The sequence below is a fragment of the Leucopleurus acutus genome, assembly GCF_964270905.1.
Source record: "Leucopleurus acutus genome assembly, chromosome: 11".
Taxonomy (NCBI): domain Eukaryota; kingdom Metazoa; phylum Chordata; class Mammalia; order Artiodactyla; family Delphinidae; genus Leucopleurus; species Leucopleurus acutus.
In genome coordinates, this window is record NC_139152.1 from 67,692,389 (window position 1) to 67,713,793 (window position 21,405).

A 21,405-nucleotide genomic window follows, 5' to 3' on the forward strand; every position below is an offset into this window, starting at 1 on the left:
GGCGCGGAGCCCGAACGCCGCTCGCCGCTCGCCGCTCGCCGCTCGTCGGCGCAGGGCATGGGGAGCGCGGTGTGAGCCCGCACCCAGGGAGGACGCAGGAGCTGCGGAGACGGGCGCCAGGAGGAGGAGGAGAACGGTGGATTGGAAGGACCCGAGGGAGGAAGGGAGGGTGGGGAAGCGAGGGAAAAGTGAAGCTGGGAGGAGAAGGCGGCGGAAGGTGGGGATTGATGCTTCTGTTTTTTGTTGCCGCTGTTGCCCTCGCGCTGGTAGCCGAGCCGGAGGGAAGGCGGTGGAGAGATGATTGCAGAGTTGGTGAGCAGCGCTCTAGGGCTCGCTTTGTATCTCAACACCCTGAGTGCGGATTTCTGCTACGATGACAGGTAAGGGGGTGAGAGGAAGGGGTGGCGGGCTGCTTGGGGACTCCGCGGTAGCTCTGAAGCTTCCTGCTTTAAGGTTCGAAGTGCGTCTTGGGGGGACTGGTCCAGCACCTGAAGGTTTAGGAGACGCGTAAACATCAACACCTAAAGCAAACGCCGGGGACGCGGGCGCACTGGGCGGGCTGAGGGAGTTTGGGTTCCTAGTTTGCAGCAGGTTCCTCTCCCTTGCTTCTAGGCTGTTGGCAGACGCTTAAGTTTCTTAGCGGAAATCACAGCAATTTGGGAAACTCTTTAATGAACGTATTAAAAAATAATCTTAGGTATTCCATGGTGCAACAAAAGCACATTGAGCGATTTTACGTCTGGACTGGAAGGAAGCTGCTCCCCGTCCCCTAATCTTCCCTGTAATGTTTCCTTCTATTGATGGGACACTTTTATTTCCCGAGGTTAAAACACACGTTTGACAGTTGCCAAAATAGTGGAGAAATCGCATTCTATTTCAACTTTCCCTTTTGACCCATGGTGTACTTTACTTTGAGCCAGGATAATGCTGCTGTTCATCTCTTCCGCTCCCCTGCCTCCCTCACCGATCGATGGAGTAGCACTTTATAAAAGCCTGGGTTTTCGTTTCTGTTTGGGAGTTTTACTTTAGACGTTAGCGATTCTTTTGTGCTAATTGGGGAAGAAGACGCCCCTAGAGACTGAAGTTGTCTTCTGCGTTTGGGTTAGTTTGGGTGGCTAATGAGACCTGAACTGTGTTGTCAAAGAAACTGCATCGATTTCTGGGAAATGTCACAGTTGTGCTCGTGTCTCTACCTATTTTTTAAACGTTGTTAGTCTTTAGAAACTGATGAAAAGCTCTAATAGCCATTAGGGAAAATTGCAATTTGTGCCTTTCCGGTGACTTAATCTGATTACAATTAAAACAGATGCATAATTAAAATATATTAGGGAGAACAGCACGCCTGGCTAAACTTATTAACCATCCTGGGGTGTTTCATGCTCCATTGAAGTTAAACCATCCAAAAAGTGAGCACAGATTTACTTTGACAGCTTTTCAGCAGCCTCTCTGGGTTATGGAAAGTGAATGGATCCTCAGGGTCAGGGCGAGGCAGTGAGTGAACTTAAGTGAAGTGGTTGATAGTGAGGGGAGAGGAAGGCAGAATTTTCTCCCGGTGGTGCTTAGCCATATTCTGTATCCTCTCGTGTGCCCACTCTCCAGCTAAAAGCATGTTCATGGATGTATGCCTTCAGTCAGCGAATCTTGGTTCACGCCCACATGTCTGTTATGAAATCCCCTGATAATAGGTACAAGAACATCCAGCAAACCCTTCTTAATGCATTTTATGTAGTGTCTATCAGAGACTAGTTGATAGGAAGCCACTGTTACACATAAACTTTTCCTCAACTTTCAAGCAGTGTACACATTTCAGCAGTTTTGCTACATGCTTCAAGAAGTAAATGGTCTGTGTGTAAGAATGGGGTGAGCTGCTTCTGTACCCTCCAATTTTGTGTTACTCTGCACCTGCTATTTCTAGAATATTGGCAGGAAAAGCTCTTGCTTCCAAAGTTGGGTGACTTTTCACTAAAGCGAGCTCAGGGAAGAATCTGGGCAGTTACTGGCACTGTTGGGGACAGTTTGAAGAGTAAGCATTTAAACCAATAATTTAGGACTTATATAAAAAAGTAACTTACTGTCATACTGTAACTATTGTAGAACCTTGTGCTAAATCAAGCGAATAGCATGGTGTGGCTATTCTTTATTGCTGTCCAGTTCTTTCAAAAGTACATGTCAGAAGAAACTATCCTAATAAAGATTAAGGCTGGAACTAAACTACGTTTGCATGTACATTTCTCTGTAGACTTAATGCTTATTTTGTGTTCTTTAATCATCAGTCAGAAGTGTTAGTGTTGTAACTCGGCAGAATGGTGTGAGTGTGATGATAAATTAGTTGTGCTTTGATAGTTGGCAATTGTTATAAGTTCTTTACCTGCTATAGATTGCATGGAGCGTCAAAATTCCTGAGTTATACCTAGCTGCATAGATGAATTTAATGTGATGATTTGCCCGTATCATCTAATTGATAGCATGCGCAATGTGTGACATATAGACAATATATACCATTATGATGTTGAAGACCTGTAAATATACATTATACTTAGTTACAATTTGAAAAGTGTATTTTACTCTAATTTTCTTGGTAGCAGAACTGCATATGCAATCACGTACTCTTGAGGGTATGAGATCTTACAAGTGCCACACTTGGTTTTTATGAATCCTAGAAATTATGAAATGTATTAATAGGAGCATGGCACATATTTGGTGTCTGCATACCATGTTCAGGTGATTCAGTGCCAAGGTTTCTGTTTCACTGCTCTAACTCGCTTGTGTGAGAAGCAGGGAAAAAAGCTGGGGAGTCAAGTGGACACTGTAGGATGATGATAATGTGTTTATTTCCACCACTCCATTTCATACTACAAAGACTCAAGTGTAAAACTTTGTTTAAACTACATATGTGGCTTCTGCCGCAACACTGCCCACTCCCCTTCACCCCACCCCCGCCCACCCTAGGAACTTTTGTGAAATATGGTTCTGCAAGGAGAGGGCAGTGCTGGGAGTGAAAGGGCAGTTCAAGGAAGGGAGGTGGCTCTTACGCTCGACTTGCTTAACTAAAGCAAGACTCTGCATTTTAGCTGAAGAACCTGGCATTTACTGTAGGAGGGCTTTCTATTGCTTCAGCCTAAACATTATTGCTGTGGTACTTCTCCAAGTTATCATTTCTTTTAAATGTAGTGCTCAGGTTTACTTTATAAACTATATATGTAATTATATTCAGTGTTTGATGTAGCTTGGTTGAGATTAAGTGGTAATCTGAAACCTTCTTCTAGGAAAATCAATTTCCCTATGGTAAAATTGAATATTTTACAAGTGTTTCTGTGCTAAATGTAAGACTATGGCTCTGACGTGATGAAACAAACAGTAGAAGAGTAGAATTCATCATATCTGATGAAAAAGCATATACAGTTTCAGCTTCCTCCCCTCTCCCCTTGCCTTCAATCTAGTAAAGACTGTACTGAATCTTAAATTGTGGTTAGAGTAAAATTGGAATTATAAATATGCAGTCTTTGCCAAAGTTGAAGTCATGCTGCATGTGACTTTGTGAAGGACTGTCTCCCTTTCTGGAGAAATTTGATGTTAGGTCAGTGGGAAAAACTTGCTGACCCCGAATTCTCTGCTCTCTTCCATATTTGTCGAGGATAACATTGCATCACTTTCCCTGCAACTTCTTTAGAAGTCCTGCTATGTTTTGCATAAAGATAGCACTAAAAGAAGAGTCAGTTTACTTCAAAGCAACAGAAGTAAACTATAACTGCTGTTTCATAGTGTGATTTCATTTGGCACATATCATCTAATTGACGGCATGCCCTTTGTGATAGATAAGTAAGGACATAATGCACCGAATACATCTTTTTAGTCTCATGTGAGTAAAATAATGCATTAGTTAAAAAAAAAAAAAAAGGCAATTTGAGTTTCTGAAAGTGGGAAATGCGTTTGTGGCTGCTTTGAAATTTTTTTTCCTTATTGCCCATTCTGCAACTGTTAAACTCACCCATGATCATTAACATTACCTTTAGGTGCCTTAGTTATTGGTGTGCAGTAATTTTGTGAAATTTGGAGAAGCAACTCCACAGCAGGAATTTCTACTCTTGAAATCAAACCTATTCCAAACTTTCAGTAGCACATCCCTAGTTTAGTTATTCATTTAGGTGTAAATGTAAATCTCAGTTTTGTAGAAACACTTAAGGGTTTTTTTTTTTCTTAATGTTATAAAGAGTTTGGTTAACAGTATTTAAAATGAAGGAATAGAGGATTTAAGGTGTATTGACAAGCTTTTTAGAAAAACCTTTTTTTTTTTTTTCCCTGAAGATATTCAACTGTACTTTCTACTTGGTCTTTTAGTGTTATTATCAGTTTGGTTTTTGACCTGGTATAAGAATAGCTTGTGAAATGATCAGTCCCTCTAACGTCTCTCTGAAAAGTTCTCTCTAATAAACTTGCCTTGGACCAATCTGGGTTTGTTATCTTAAAATTATAGTATGTTCAACCACTGAAGGCATGGCTGGTATTTAGTAAAAGCATGTTTAGAAAGAATTACTATAAAATCAAAGTAAATAAGGGAGAAGTTTGCTTTGCGTCCAAGGTTGTCTCTTCAGGTCTTTATTGGAAGAAGGTAACGTGTACAAGAGTGTTATTTTACTCTCATTTCCTTCCCCGTTGATAATGTACTAAAAGAAAGGCCAGTGGGTACAGTTCATAGTTTATGAAATATTTTATGTGACATTTTATTTTCTAGCTAAGTTTTGATTGTTTAATCAAATCTATGTGGAAAAGGTTCATTTTGCTGTTTGAATAAGTACATCTCTTAACAGTAAATTAAAATTCGGTGAAGCAGGTATGGACCACTTTTCCTTACCTCCATCGAGCTTGTCACATGGGGTTTATCCTAGCAAATGACCCAGATACAAGCACTGAACGGACATGTGCAAATGCCATAGGGGAAATTGCTTGCCAGCCATCTGTCTCTTAGTTTTTCTCATTTATAAATACACTGTATTTGGGAGAGGGGCTGCATTTATTGCACATTATTAGTTTACATCATCTCATCATCTGCACTTAGTTTTTCAGAGCTAACGTGTCCCTACAGTAACACTTGAATTCCCTGCTGCTATAATTCTGAAATAGCTACAACCTTTTGGATTCCAACATGAGTTAAGAGCCGTTTGTCTTCCTAATCTCTTTGTTGCTGTTCAGTGCGCTAAAAGCACTTGTTTAAAATGCCCTTGATGGTGCAGCTGTTTATCATAGGCGAAGGGTATGTTTCCTCTAAAACAGGCACCTTCATAATATTGGGAAAGGACAAAGTTTACCCTTAAGGCACTCCAATAAATCTGTGGCTGACAAACCTACTTTCTTATAACTTCATTATTCTCACCCAACATGCTTTCAACACAGTAACATTCATCTCTTAAATTTTTTGGTCCTCTCTTGGAAGCTAAGTCTTACATGAGCTTTGGGTCCTTCCTTTAATGGCTTCACAAAAGTGACAAGTGTGGCAGCCTTGATGGAAAGGACAAGTGGGTTGCTGAATGTAACGACCTTCCCTCTATGAATAGCTGTCCTCATTAAGAGCCTAGCTGAAAAAAGTGGAGAGGCCTATCACCAGGAACTACCTCCTATTTTTCATGGGATGAAAAAGGCATAATATTTTGAATCATTACAGGTGTAATTATGCACAATGCTAGATGATTTCTTTGAAGATTTGATTTGTATGTGTTTTTGAGGAATAAAGGACTACATTCATTAATTCACTAATTATGAACACCACTAGACATGGGCTTCCCTTATATACGGTGCATAATACAAACAGCAGCTCTTCCCCGTTGTCAGTAAGCGTCCCTGTCCGTCCTTTCCTACCTGTACTTTACCAGGTACTGTATAGTGTTTGAATCTGGGAATCTGATGATAGACATCAAAAATGCTGATAGCTTGTCCTTTAGTAGAATTTCACTTGCATTGACTCATGTTTGTTTTGATTGATACTCATATTTTTAAACTTTTATTGGGATTCTGTTGGCTTCTTTCCCAGAGCATCTCTGCTGAGGATCCATGGTTGGTGGTTTGAATTGGACTTTTTCTTGATCTGGTGCTCATTGGTACTTCATTCATATCTGTGGAAGCTTTAGAATACCTTTCCCCAATGGCTCCTTCCTAATTGTTCGGGTCAGTTGTTTTCCTTGGAGGTCTGCAGGGGCTGAACTCTTTGAGTTAACTAGATTTGCCTTGACTGGTCATAGGGATTGAAGACTTTTGCCTCAGAGATTATTTTGGTTGTATTTTCTAGGCGGTTAATTCCAACAAGATGCAGCACTATCAAATTTCTATTGATCTCTTTTCCTCCACTCTGACAGGTTAGTTTTTCAGTTACATTTGTCAGTTTCTCTGGTACTCAAGGTTTCTTAGAATAAAAGTTATAGATGTTCGTTTCAGTCTTTTAGAAACTTTTGGGAATTACAATTTTGGGTTCAACCGTGAGCTTTTTTCTTTACAGGTAAGTAGGAAAGAATTGAGTAAGCCTATCTATTCAGGAGAAATTTGAAGAAGGCGGGAACACTGTAATGATTTGCTTTCAAGATTCTACATTAAAAGTTTCTGTTGTGTTTTTAAAGTAATTTATTTTATTTAAGGGCACTTCATAAGATACAGTTAATTTGAGTAACTAGAAATGATTGTTTTAAAGATGAGATGGAGAGAGATTTTGACTTGCTGATGTCTAAAAAATTAATTTGGAAAAGAGATTAGAATTCAAAACCCTAACTCCACCTTTAGATTCCATTTTATCATGGAAATAAGTGAAATTATATGTACATTTACTTATTCCAAGGCTATAAACATGCCGCGTTGCTTGAGGGCAGTGCTACTGTATCTGTTTTAAAAGTACCTTAGTACATGGCGGAGGAGATGCTGTTTGCTTGTGATAAACTGGTGGAAGCTTTCGTTTCTTGATTTCTTTGCTGTGGCATTTTGTGATATCAGGGTGAGGCAGGGTCTGAAGCGTGGCACAGCATATAGTTATTGTCAAGGAGACTGACTAAATTACATGATTTGTCAAGTGAAACACACATCAGTGCCCTTGGAATAGCAGCTATGTGGTAGGTACTGTGTCCAAATAAAATGTGTCTTTCCCTTTGTCTTTGATGACTACTCTTTATTTCTGTGGAATTTATTATAATAAATGTGTGATTATTCCTCAGGAGCATCAAGTTAAAAAAAAAAAGTACAAGTTCACTATAGTCTTATGATTATGGTTTAACTAGGAAACGATTGTATATTGTCATTACAGAGCCGTTTGGGAAAAGGGGGCTAAGGCTGGCAGCGGTGTTGTTCCCCTGGGGACCATTCTCATTGTTTTATAAACTATATTTTGTGTGCCTCTGCCCTCCTAGCTTCAGGTTTTTAAAGGTATTATAAATACTGAGACTGCTGCTTTGGGTTGTAAAAGATGTCTTAAGGTAGAATACTTGGGTCCGAATAGTTTGTCAGGTGTACTTTTAGAATAGGATGTTTCTCTCCTCCTCCAAATGATTAACTACAGGACTGCTCTCCCAAAGAAACTGAAAAGAGCTCATTTTGACAAAGCAAGCTTCTAATGGCAAATTTTCCAACTACAAGTTTGTGGAAGAAAAGTTCTCCGATGATGAAGAAGTTTAATCAGGCAAAAAGACAATTTTATTTGCAGAAATAGGCCCTTTAGTGGGAGACAATTACTTCTAACTGATGTGAAAAACTAGTATACCTGAAAGCATTTGGTAAACCTTATTTAAAATAGGAAGGGTTTTCTCGTTATTCTATTGAAAGAAAAAAAAAATGGAGCTGAGTTGTGTCACTGAATTTATATTAAAGAAATAAGGTTTTACAATTTAACCCACTCTTATAGGGATATGTAGTGACTTAACCAAAGAAAATGAATTTGAGATTTGAACAAAAATCTATTATAAAGACACCAGAGTCCAGCCTGAAATTACCAACTGTAGTTTGCCACAGATATCTAGTCTTCTATTTAAAATATCCTATTTAAATGATCTCTTTTGGTTTCCTCCACCTCTATATTTTTAAGAGTCTTTGTATTTTTTCTTTTAGAAACAGTGGTGTTTTTGGCTTTCGTTCCATGTTGAACAGAAAATGAAATTTCACTGTTTTAAAACCTCTTGTATGTCATTAACATAAAGTAAACCATTTCTGTGAGAGAGTATTTAGTAGCTACTTTTAAATTCAGGCCTGATATGATACTGAGGATGCCTGTGGTAGGCCGGGGGGCTTTAGACCTGGTCCTCTCTCATAACCCCGCACCTCCACACCCTACCTTCGTCCTTTGATATGGGTGATTACCTTTTAGAAAATCTTTTAAAATGCAGTTGAAATTCTCAGTTTCTTTGAACCAGATGGATATTTTGGTACCTCTCCTAAAAGGACATTTTTGAGCTGGGCCTCTTGTTGGATCTCTTTCCATCTATGTATATGTATATATATTTCTAGACCAGCACTTCCCAAACTTCAATCTACCTGCACATCACCCGGGCTTGTTAAAATGCAGATTCTGCCTGGAGTGGGTCTAAGAGTCTGCATTTCTGTCATTCCCAGGTGTGATAGATGCGGCTGGTTCATGCAACGTACACATCAGTTCAGTGTGTTTTACAGATATTCGGAAAAGACTGCCTAAATTCCTGTATTAAAAAAGATTTAGGATAATCTTTTATATCTCAAAAGCGTATGCGTTTAGCCATTTTATTTAATCTCTCTGTTTTGTTTTATATTTGTTCAATCATACATCTTTAAATTGATCTTAAGAGTTTAAGATATTGTGTACATTTTGAAAAGGTAGAGAGCCTGCTAAAATCTAGGAGATGCTCTCTATTGAAATATCTGTCACCAACTTGTATTACAATATCATCTTCTTTGTAGTTACTATGGAGACAGATGTTGGATTCTGAGTTTTACAAATAAACTGATAGGCGGTTGCCTTAGGCTTATGACTTGAATAGATGCTGATGCCTAAACTGAGTCTATAGTCAGTGCCTTGATGAGTTTGTACTTTTGTTGAATTTTCCTTGTAAGGAAACTTGGCTTACACTGAAGGAAGATTATAGACGTCAGGCAGGTGGCAAAATATAGGCATTAGGCAGCTGAGAGTAGGAAAGATAAAGATTTATTAATGACATTCAGGCACTGGGCGATGCTACTGGGTAAAGGTATGTCAACATAGTATTAGAAATGCTTGGGCCTCTTTGACTTTTTTAACCTGGTCCACTATACCTCAGCCTTTGGGCACTTTGGTGGATATCTGAATAGGTGAATACCACACATATGTGAAGTTTCACATTCCTACTTAGTAGAAATCTTTTTAAAGAACTTATTTTAAAATAAGTTATAATTATTTCTTTGTTTTTAAAACACTGTACTCTGTACTACAGGCAGTATTGTGAAAGAACACTGGGCTAAGATAAAAGAGGAGAGGTCTTTAGTCTCGGAAATAACACTTTATTAACTAGTACTTGAGCTACTAAGCCTCTAAAACTTGGTCTTGTAATTGGTCAGGAAGTGCAAATGATGATAACAACTGCCAGCCACAGAGGGAGGACCAAATGGAATAGTCTGGTGAATGTTTTCTGTGTGTTTAAAAAGCCGCATGATGTTACAATCAGATGTAGATGGTGTTGGACCAGAGGATGAATGACTCAGTTATCCCCATACATTAGCATCTCACTGTCTTCTCCCCTGAGAACAGAACTGTGTTCTACTCCATGTCCTGGCTCACTTTTTCGCTCGGAGTCAGTGGTTGAGCTCCTTTTGTCTCAGCTTCTGTTGCGTCTGCCCCATCTCTGCTTCTCATCTCTGTCCACCCTTTTGGTCAACTGTCCCTGGTCTCACCGTAGAAGCAGGTTTTGCTCTCCTGTATTTCTTTTCTGCTGCTTTCCCTTTGTTTCTGGTCTCTGTGCTTCTTTTGAATAGATATTCTGGCCAATCTGAGCACTTCTTTCCTTCTGTAGGGTAAAAGGACCAATTGCAGTGCATCGGGTGTGAATAATCTTTGGTACTCTGGTTCTGCTTGGCAGGATATATTGTTACTGGGTACTCATGATCTCTGTCTTCAATGAAACCCCTTTTCTTTTGGGCGTATGTTCAGATTTAGAGCAGTTCTGGCAGTCCAGTGATTAGGAAAGATAGACGTCAGATAAGCTGAAGTTTTTTGCATTGAAGTGTTTGTGTTAATCCGTGGTGTACTGAGAATCAGTAGCAAGTGTGCTTAGCACATGCACTAGATGGTGACATCTCATATCTAAACCTGGTGATACATTTTTGTAACTAATTACAAAATGTATTTTTTCTTTTAGACCTTTCCAAGCAACAAGGTGGCAAAAAGTAAAAAGACCACAAGAGTTTTGGAACCAGATAAATTAGGGATCTAATCCCAGAACTGTTACTTGCTAATTGTGTAATTTTGATTGTGTTACTAAAACTCTTCTAGCCTCTGTTCCTGTTCTATAGAATGAGGATAGTAATACCTAGAGTTCTTGGGAGAATTTAATAAGTTGTATAAAATGCCTGGTATGGTGGTGTCTGGGATACTTATTAAGTATTTCTCTTGATCAAGAAATTATTCATTAACTTTATAGCTGATATTTTAAAATCATTATATAATAACATCTAAAAATATTGTAGAGCACTTAAGGAATTTTCTTTAAAGCCAATATTCAAAATTTAAACTTATTTCCAATAATATTTAACTTGGTATTGCAGATAGATTTAGTGTCACTGAAAAGTTTGGTGAAGTATTTTAAATAATTACTAATTTAAAGTTTTAATTTTCATCTTGGGTTATAGGTTTGAAGAAATGATGTTGAAATTTAACCATTATATATACACATATGCATGCATACACACACACAAATTTTGCCAATAAAATGTTTGTGGTATATACTTGATTAACTGTGTAACTGTATCACTTTGCTGTATACATGACACTTGCACAACATTGTAAGTCAACCACACTCCAATAAAATTAAAACATAAAAAAAATTAATTGAACAACCAATTTAAAAAAAAGTACATGCGAAAACCAGAACTCAGATATCTCCCATCTTCTTCACTTCAAGTGACTTTCTTATTTAGATTAGATAATACTTACTGTGTGTAGAAGCGTAGGCAAAATTATGATTTCTTAGTATCTTATAAGAATTGTTTCACTCTCTGATATGTAGCTTAGATTTTTAAGGAAAATCATTGTTTAAGGACATATCTTAATATTGTTATTCCTTATTAATAAGAAAAATCTTAATGAAAATATGGAGTTGTTTTCGGTTATGTTGCAAAAGATAATGTTGAATAGAGAGCCCAAATTCCAGGAATACTTTTTATATATCTTTTGTTTTACAGTGAGTAAATTGGATAGAAAAGCTCTGTTCTTTGAAGCCTTTTCTGGGAAGCTTTTTACTCTCTAACTTGCTCTCTTACCAGGACCTACAACTCACATTAGTTTATCTACAGGTAGTTCTGCATTTAAGAATATTGATCTCTTTCTTGATTAAAACAGATCTTTTACATGTTTACTTACCATTTGACACTAACATTTCTGGCTTTCTCCCCCACTCCCCCCCCCCCAAAAAAAAAAGAAAATACTTTCCCCCTCAAAGTTCAAGTAAGCTTAGCATGTTGAAGGTTTACTGTATTGATAACATGGTTTCCTCTTTAAAGTCAGAGTGAGGCTCTAATGATCCTCCAGGGTCCTTCCAGCTTAAAGCAGGTCACAGTTATAGGGTTTAGGGTTTGGGCTCATTCGCCTATGAAATATATATGAAATTGGCCATTTGGAGGCAATGGATAATGTTTTCAGTAACTAGGGATCTGATGTTTTACAGTGAAAATGAAAATGAGGCATTAATACAACAAACCATATCGACCAAACGTGTTTTTACCTCAGCCGTGATCATCATTTTCTTCCTCATGTGTTACCTTCTTATTGGTTGGAATCTTTATTACTCTGTTCCTATTGATAACTAAATTGTAACAGCAAGTGGCAAGCTCCTGAAAAGGAGAGCACTTTTGGTTCTTGTTGGATAGCAGCCTAGTTTTCTCTAGTGCACATCTGTTCCTTGAACATTTTTAGAATGTTCAGGTGAAAATTCACCCAGTGTTTTAATAAACCAGATTCTGTTACTGATGGGTTAAAAAAAAAAAATCCGTCATACTGTTTTAATTTATTAAAGGGAAACGGCAAATGGTTTCTGTACTATGGCTCTCAACTCTCTGGGATTAATTTAAATGAGTACAAGAAACCAATAATTCAGGACCTTATTAAACATGCCTCAGCAGTTGATTTTTAAGACTAAAGAAAAGACCAACAGCTGAATTTCTCCAGGGTGAGGAGTTGGATGGAAAGGAGGGGTTATCTACTATGAAGGAGAAGGTTAAGTTTGGCATCCCTATAAATGACCTTCGGTGAAACTGAGAGGAGTTGACTTGAAGAGTATTTTGCCCCTTTCTTGTTTGTGATACAGTGCTTTCCTTTTATGGTATAGAGGAGGGATCATTATAGAGAAATTGGGATGACCTTTCTTCGTGTGGGGAAAACAGAGGCACTGCAGTGGAAGATGGGTCATTTTGATTGGTACCTCTGTGGATTGGAACCAGAGCAGCGACTGATTGACAGCTTCTTGAGGTTAAATCAAGACAGTTTGTTAGAATGGAAATCCTCTGAATTCAGCTGTATTTGTGGAAAGTAGGTCTTTGGTGTTTCAGAAAATTCTGTGGTAGATTTTGATTACATGCTGAATTTGGGGTGTGTGCTATAAAATAGCAGTTAGTTTGTACTTTTTTTTAAAGGCAGTTATCATAATAAATACCCAGATGTTCATCTTTGTGTACTTAGAATTTGCATTCTGAGAATTTATGATTTTGGGGAGAGGGTTGGGTTTATTTTTCAAACTAAAGCCTGAGAGAATTAGTAAATTTAATGTTAAATTGGACACTTTATTCATATACGTAAACCTTGTAGATTTAAGGTAGACCATATATGCTGTTTAAAAGTTAATATTGTTTTCAATACTAAGAATAATCTTAAGTTTAGATTTTCACTTTGATTTCTTTTTATGTCATCATTATTTATGAAAACTGGTTGAAAATGAAGATCAAAGATTTCCTGTAAAACCTAAGATGTGACAAGAACGTTATTTACTTTAAAGTTTTCTCTAAACCGGAATAAAAACTTAAACACAAACCAGAACTGAGCCAGAATGTTTTTTCTTGGAACATCACTGGGAATCTCTATAAAAATAGAGTAAGTGCTTTGCATGCAGCTTACCTACTGCATTTGAAGAAAATCTCTTGTGTATGTCTTCAGGCTATTTGTGTGTTCAGAAAGAGTTTACCAGAATCAACTGAAATTGGTAGAAAGTGGCCAAAGTAACACTGTAGCTATAACTTTACTGAAAACCAGAATGGTATTCTCTGTCATTATCTTGAGTAAATGGAAGCTAGTGAGTGATTTCTTTTGTGAAATATTATCAGTTTTCCTTCACTTAAAGGAGATTAATTTTATTTTAAGGATTTCTATTCCCAAGAAAAATCATATCAGTTCCTGCTAACTTCTATCAGCATTGATTTTAGAAAAAAGGAGATGAATAGAAATTAAGAAAGCAGCAAAACTGGTAAAGAGATAATTTCCTTATACACATACCAACCAAAAGATTTAAGGATACTTAGTAATAACATTGTAAATTGTTTTGTGTATTCTGGTCACTTACCTCAGAGACCAGAAACAGCTGTTGTTACTAGACGTGATGGAGAGAAAGAAAAAGTAAGGGTATGTTTACCATTTAAGTAACCTGATTTCTGCAAATTACAGTATAAAAATATGATAATTCTATTCAAAGTTTGGGAGGAAGATTTGTTGTAGTTTATTTTAAATTCAGGAAATCCACTCAAATAGACATTCGCCTTTGATTTAAAAGTGTTAAGTCATTCTTATCTAGAAGTGTGTTATCTCCCAAGAAAGCATCAGTGTGGGATGCTTTCAGCTCCTGCCATTCCTGTGTTCCTTTAGCAAGCATTTGTAAATGCTTAGCTGTGTCAGGAACCATGTTTAATATGGGGGGCACTGACCCTGAAGAAGACATAGTCCATAATTTCAAGGATCTTAGAGTCTGGTGGGGAGACCAAGGAAACAGACAGTTTCCCTAACAGGGAGACATGCTTATGATTGTGAGTACGTAAGAGGGGCACTTGACCCAGACTGGGAGGGAGGATGAGGGAGGCACTTGTGAGCACTGATTCCTGAAGAACAAATAAGAAATAGCTTAATAAAATGAGGGAGAGGGAGGATTATTTGGGGGAAAAAATGTGCAGAAAGAGAAAGGCATGGTGTCCAAAGAGCAGGGCCTAAAGCTAGAGTAGAGGGAAAAGAGATGAATTGGCAAGGTAGGTGGGAGGCAGATCTCTGGGGGTCTCGTGTTCCCTGATGAAATTTGGAGAACTGTCTGAAGAAGGGTGAAATCCAAAGCAGAGAGACCAGAAAGGGGTCCATTATAGGATTATATTGGAGGATTTGTATTCCTGTTCGTGATGAGGGCTAAAATAAGGTAGAAACAGAGGTGAAAAAAATTGGGGTGAAATAGAAAGGAAAAGGTGAAGAAAAGTTGATGTCACTTGGTGACAAGCTGAATGTGGAGGGTTGTAGGAGAGGGACTTTTCTCAGGTTTCTGTCTGGAGCAAGTGGGTGAAAAAGGAAGCAGACATGTAGATCAGTTTGGGGTGAAAGATGGTGAAGGGATGTGCTTATTTTCCTCAGTAAGAAGAAGCAGTGAGATGTCACAGCATGGAGATGCCGTGGGTGCTTTGGAGTTTGGCATGCCTGTACTGCTGCTTTGAATTGCTGCTAAAACATTGTCATCCGCCCTTTACTTTTGCTAGCATGTTTTATTTTGATAATAAGGTTTCAAGTGCCCAAAGCCCAGTTCAGAAAAGGTAGAACCTCTTGCTTGTCTGAACCTAAGAGCCCTGAGGAGGCCTGAAGACTTCATTTCTTTCTCCATCTCTTGGTCTGGCCATCTTGGTGGGCACTGTGGCCAGTGGCAACCTAGGATCTCTTCCCTAGCTCTCCCAGAATGCTCCAGAGGGGATCTTAGTTATCCTGACTTAGGTTACAAGCTCGTCCATGAAACGTACCTCTGGTCTGGCATCGGAGTGAAGAGGAAGCAGGTTTGCCTAGCCCGTGCCATATGCAGTATAGGAAAGAGGGCGTTGATTAGAAGGAAGGAAAAGGGATTCTGCGAAGAGGGGGAGACCACAGATGTCCATGGAAACCATGATGTCCACTTCCAGTCTGTTCATACCCTTAACCATTTGAGTGCCAACTCGATCATAAATGCAATCTCAGAAGTCAGGTGGCCTTACTTAGTTATGAGGTGGTCACACATATGAGGTAGAACGTTGATTCATACGTGTGTGTGTGTGTGTGTGTGTGTGTGTGTGTATTCTGGACTGTCATCTAAATTGGGAGTAGGCGCTACAGCCTGTGGGCCAGTGTACCCTGTAGCCTGTTTTTTGAACAGCCACACCCATTTGTGGGCTTGTCTCTGACTGCTTTCTCTCTACAATGGCAGAGTTGAGTAGTTCCAACAGGGACCTTGGGGCTCGCAAAGCCTGAAATATTTACTGTCTGGCCCTTAACCAAAAAGTTTGCCACCTCTGATCTAAATGGAAACACATACCTTTAAAACTCTTCCAGCAATGATCTTACTGGTCCCTGAGAGCAGGGGACGATCTTACTGGTCCCTGGGCCCTCTCAGGGGTTCCGTGACATTTGATGGGAAACACAGGTCTAAGATATACTTGTTAGGAGTTAAAACTCAAGGTCAGTCTTACAGATGTAAAATGTTACTGACTTCCCTTTCTCTTGGATGACACTATAGTGAGTCCTCCCCGGTGATTTTTGGTAGAACTTGGCAAACTGCGGCCTGTTTGTCTAGGATAGCAGTAAGTGACTAGATGGCATGGATGCCACATGTCTGCAGTCGTTTATGGGTTTTGTCCTAACTCGTCCCTGGATCCTGAGTGAGTTCGTGAGCAGTGGGTTTTCGGGCAACAATATGTCTTTGTGAGCTGGTGCCCCAGCCCCTGTGCAGCCTGGCAGTCCCATTGGGCCTCAAGGAAGCGCCCACTGCTTTCATCTCAGAGCGGCCGCCTAGGGAACGCTGCCGGAGCTGTTTGTGAACCTGGCTCCCCTGCCTCTGGAGCCGCAAGCCTGCCGTTTCCCAGCAGTTGTTGCCCAGCTGTCTGCTGCTTTGTTACATTGTTTCAGGCTTTGCTTCAACCTGCTCTCCAAGTGTTTTGCTTGACCTGCCCCCCCCCCCCCCCCCCCCCCGCCCCGGGTCGGGGTCTGGGCCTGGCTTTAGCTCAGCCCTAAGCAGCTGTTTGGTATTCTTCTGGTATCTAGTTCTCATGGGGTCGGCCCACTGGTACTGATTTTCTGTGATTGAGGTTTTGGCACCTACAAAGTGTCTGCGTCACTGCTTGGTTGTTGCCAGCCTCGTCTTGATGCTTTTTCATTCTCTGGGCTCCCCAAGGGGCACCCTTGATAAAATGTGTTCAGTAATGTGCTGGCTTTTTTCTTATTGGCAAGGAAAAAGGCCGTATGTTTCTGCTTTGAACTGGATTGCCATCTTTTAGAGTCTCCACTTGTCAAATGGTTGCGGTTTGGACGTGGTTGTCCTCAGGTAGAAAAATCGGTGTCAGGACCAGGGTTGCCTACTGCAGGATTACATCTGATTCTTAAACTTTTCAGGAGTCTTGTTAACTTGTGAGGCTAGAAGTGTAAGATTTACAAAGCAGTCATACCTGGCTTTTCAAAATTTGTATCTCGAAGGTTGGTTTACAAATTTAAAATAATAGATAGATTAATAGATAGATATAGATAAAATGGATAGATAGATATAGATAAATAGATATAGATAAATAGATATATAGATAGATAGATATTTATCTATAAATTTATCTATATAGATAGATAGATATTTATCTATAAATAGATAAATAGATATAGATAAATAGATAGATATAGATAAAATAATAGATAGATTAATAGATAGATTAATAGATAGATTTTCCACTCCTTACTGAGTGGAAAATGCTGCCTTTGGTATTATTTTCAAGAGTTAATTTGAAGAATAACTAATTATGTTTGCATGTGAAATGAACTTGGGAGGCCTGATAAGTAAGTAGAATACATTTTAGCCATTAGCCACCTGTTCTGCTTAAAAACACCACCAAATAACCTGTTCATTTGATTTTCAATAAGGACCTATTAAAAATTCTTAACTCCTAAGCCAGGTAGTAAACAGTTTCTGTGAAAGCAGACGTCTAGGTAGAATGGTTTTGACCTGGAGCTAGTGAAATCAATTAAAAAACATTAAGCTAGAAGAGACACATTAAATCAACCACATATTGTAATACTTGTTTAAAGGGTATCACAATATTCTGAGTTTGGGGAAAGTTCAATCCTAATGTTAAATTTTATGAGTAGATATGTAATATATATGCATCTATACGCAATTCTCTACTTGCCATAAGCCAAAGAAGAAACAATCAATTTACAAATAGCACAGAGGCAGTAAATTTGTTGGCAGCAGTTCTAGGCCTGTTGTAATTCTGTAGTTTTTTCAATATGCAAGTGGTGAATTGATGTTGCTCTGAGCCAAATACATGGTGATATGTGAACGTGTCCGAGCACTTACATTATGTAAGGCTTGGAGGTATTTAGATATCAGTGAAATACTTTATGGGAGTAATAGGAAAATGTGTACTGTTGAAATCATATCCATAAAATCAGTGTTTATATTGAAGTTACCCTCCCAACTCACATTTCAGATTTAAGGGTTTGGCTCGGTGCTGTGTGATCAATTGAGACACAGTTCCCAGCTGGCAGGGGTTCATGTCTGAATCTAGACATCTTATTGGCTCTGCTCTAATCACATTGATCATTTTGAGCTACATCAAGGAGAATGAGGCTTCCAACATGGGTACCCTGTTTTCTTCCACAAAGTTCAAAGTACATTACAGTCTCCCTCTTAGTTGTTCCTCTTTTGATCCGGCTGTCGTAGCTTGGGTTCTTTCTTCTTCTGCTTGGACTCTTGCTTTTGCCAGCATGCTTCTTTCTTTTCTAGGCAGCCCAGTATTTCCATCTCAAGTCATTTCCAGCTCGCCTATTGTGTACTTAACTCAAGATCTGAATGAATCATGATCATTATGAACATAATACCTGAATAATGCATTAAAAAGAGAAATATTTAGAAGTATACTTAATTCTCCAGGGGAATAAGAAATTGAGAAAATGGGCTAAGTATTTCTGTTAATAAAGGGAAGAAAAATCAAGTATGATGGCTCCTTGACTAGTGGGAGTCCTTGAGTTTATTCCTCAATTTTTTACTCTCTGCCAGTGTTACAGGGGGCAAGTCAGTGACTTGTCTGAAGCTGGGCTTGCTCATTTATGGAGAGGACAGTCATTCCTGATCTCATAGGGTTGTCATGAGCATGAAATCCAGTTCAGCTTCATACACTTTAATTTTCTGTCTAATCCGTCAGGTGCTCTGTTAGTGGAATGGCATGCAAATGGCGAAGCGTATGGATTCATGGAGGAAATGTCGGGTTTTTAGGACGATGGAAACTTCAAAACTGTTACTGCAGAGTTTTGCATGTGTCTTCAGCATGGATAATGGTAGATGAAAAACGTCAAGCTGCCCAGGTTGTTGATCAGGAGGAAGTAGTGTGACTTAACGTGGGGTTCAAAGATGGACTTCTTAGTAGTCTGAAGATGGAAACTAGGGTCAGGGCCATGGTGCTCTAGCTGTTAGCTTCAGATCTTCTGGGGCCATGAGTTCTTTAGAGAAGAAAGTAGGCTCTGATTCTGAGGGTTACGTGGAGAGTGGCATCATACTGGCAGGAAAGTTTTAGAGAATGGTAAAGCTATGTGGGATATAAATAGTATTTGGAAAAACTCCATAAAGATATTTAGGCATGAAGTAGATTATTATATCTTTTATTTTTTTTAATTTTAAAACATTTTTGGCTGTGTCGGGTTTTCGTTGCTGCACATGGGCTTTCTCTAGTTGCGGTGAGTGGGGGCTACTCTTCCTTGTGGTGTGCAGTCTTCTCATTGCAGTGGCTTCTCGTGTTGTGGAGCATGGGCTCTACGTGCGTGGGCTTCAGTAGTTGTGGCAGGCGGGTTCAGTAGTTGTGGCTCACAGGCTGTAGAGGGCAGGCTCAGTAGTTGTGGCACATGGGCTTAATTGCTCCACGGCACGTGGGATCTTCATGGACCAGGATTGAACCCATGTCCCCTGCATTGGCAGGTGGATTCTTAAATGCTGCAGCACCAGGGAAGTCCCTATTATATCTTCTTAAAAATTAAATTATGTGCAAAATATCATAGTAAGTTCTTTACATATTTCATTGCAGTTCATCCTCTCAATCCAATAAGGCAGTTATTATAAACATGGAAACAGGTTCTGTGAGGTTAAGTAATTTGCCTGAGGTCATTGGCCATTAAATGATGAGTGAGATTTGAAACCACACATGTCTGTCTCTGAAGCTCAGGCTCCTGACCCCCTCTATGAAAGCGTCGGAATACACGAGAGTTCGGGAGATCTGAAATTGAATCCTGTTTTTTCCCACTAACTGTGTTAGATTGCACAATTTACTCAAAGAAGTCTTTACTTTTTATTACCCCATCTTGTTATTGCAGGGTACACAGAGATGCATTTGAGTGAATTCTGCTTTCAAAGCAGCTTTTTTTTGTGTGTCGTGGATCCCTTTGTCCATCTGTTGAAACCTATGGACTTCTTCCTAAAAAATTGTATTACTTGCATAAAATAAAACATATAGAAGCCCCCAAATTGAAATATATTTATCAAAATACTAAAATAGCAAGTTATCGTATAGTGAAATATATCCTTCTTTATTAATCTATTTAATAACAAAACCAGGTGGTAGATCCATTAACTGCCGTAATATGGAAGTGGTGATGAGGGTAAATGATCTTTTGAGAAATTTGCAACAATTGTACTGTGATAGAAAAGCATCTGTGATTCCTACTGGTGATGAAATCACTGCCATGGTTAGTTGCCTTTATTCAGAATTAAAGGCATTGCTAAGTTTCTTTACGACTAGTGAAAGCTAAGATGTACTTTTTTTTCCGTCCAAGTTCATGGGCTCCTTAAACTCTCTTTGTGCATTCCAAGATGAGAACAGGATAAGAAGACACTTATTAAGGTCCTGTGAGGAAACATTGCAGAAAAGAAGGATCATCAGCAGTATTGAGAGCTCTAAGATTTCTTGGGCTTTCATCTCTCTAAACCTGGAAGAGTTTGGCTGGAGTCAGTAGCTTGAAGCCTGGGAAGGGACGTGGAAAATCATAATCAGAATCCACCATCAACTTCCATTAAAACCCCTAAGCTTGGATATGGGGAGGGGGAAGGGTGAGCTGTAACAAAGCGAGAGAGAGGCATGGACATATATACACTACCAAACGTAAGGTAGATAGCTGGTGGGAAGCACCCGCATAGCACAGGGATATCAGCTCGGTGCTTTGTGACCTCCTGGAGGGGTGGGATAGGGAGGGTGGGAGGGAGGGAGACGCAAGAGGGAAGAGATATGGGAACATATGTATATGTATAACTGATTCACTTTGTTATAAAGCAGAAACTGACACACCACTGTAAAGCAATTATACCCCAATAAAGATGTTAAAAAAAAACAACCCTAAACTTGTAGTTATCCAATACGGGATCATATAGGCTAACAAAATGTTGAGATTTTGTTTTGTCTTGGGTTTTGATCAATAATTACATAAACTCAGGGGTCTTAGCATTGAGTAGCTTATGTTTGTCAGAAAATCTGATTGTTAGCTTTGATTTTGGTTAATAAAATTGAAAGCTGCATTGTGAAAAGACAAAGTTAGGTGTAGAAACTATTTGAAAGCCAGGCCTTGGGTTGAGTGCAGGTGGATATACTTAAAGGGGCCTGTGGAGAAAGTACTGGAAACTGCTGATTTGGATAACCTCTAATACCTCTTTTTAACTCTGATTCTTTCACCCAAATATCCTTGATATTTATGGCGTATTGAAATAAGTCTAGTTTTCCGTGGATTCTGATGAAAGACGTGAGAAAAATGAAAACAGATGGAGAACCTGAAAAGTAACTCTTGGTTGATTGACAGTTAATGTGGAGAATGCTTTAGAAAGGAAATGAAATGTTGTCTCCAGCAGATGGAAGTGTGTAAATTTTTCTTTCACTTTAGAGCTAGAATCACTGTGAGTGGTATTGTTTCAGAATCAGAAAAATAGAAAGAAAACTGGTATGGTTATCATCACAGGTAGGGGGAACAGAAAGGGTTCACATTGTTACTAAAGGCTCATGCCC

The 21,405-nt window shown here is 39.1% G+C and overlaps 1 protein-coding gene across 3 annotated transcripts in view; it reads left to right on the top strand.

Annotated features, from left to right (window-relative positions):
• The first annotated feature begins 202 nt into the window (after window positions 1-202).
• The window catches only part of TMTC2 (transmembrane O-mannosyltransferase targeting cadherins 2), a 649,990-nt gene continuing 628,787 nt past the window's right edge, over window positions 203-21,405 (top strand). For all 3 annotated transcript variants that reach the window (XM_082850900.1, XM_082850901.1, XM_082850899.1), the window contains exon 1: window positions 203-380. In XM_082850900.1, coding sequence (XP_082707026.1) covers window positions 298-380 — 83 coding nt within the window. In that variant the 5' untranslated portion in view covers window positions 203-297. The remainder of the gene's footprint in view (window positions 381-21,405) is intronic.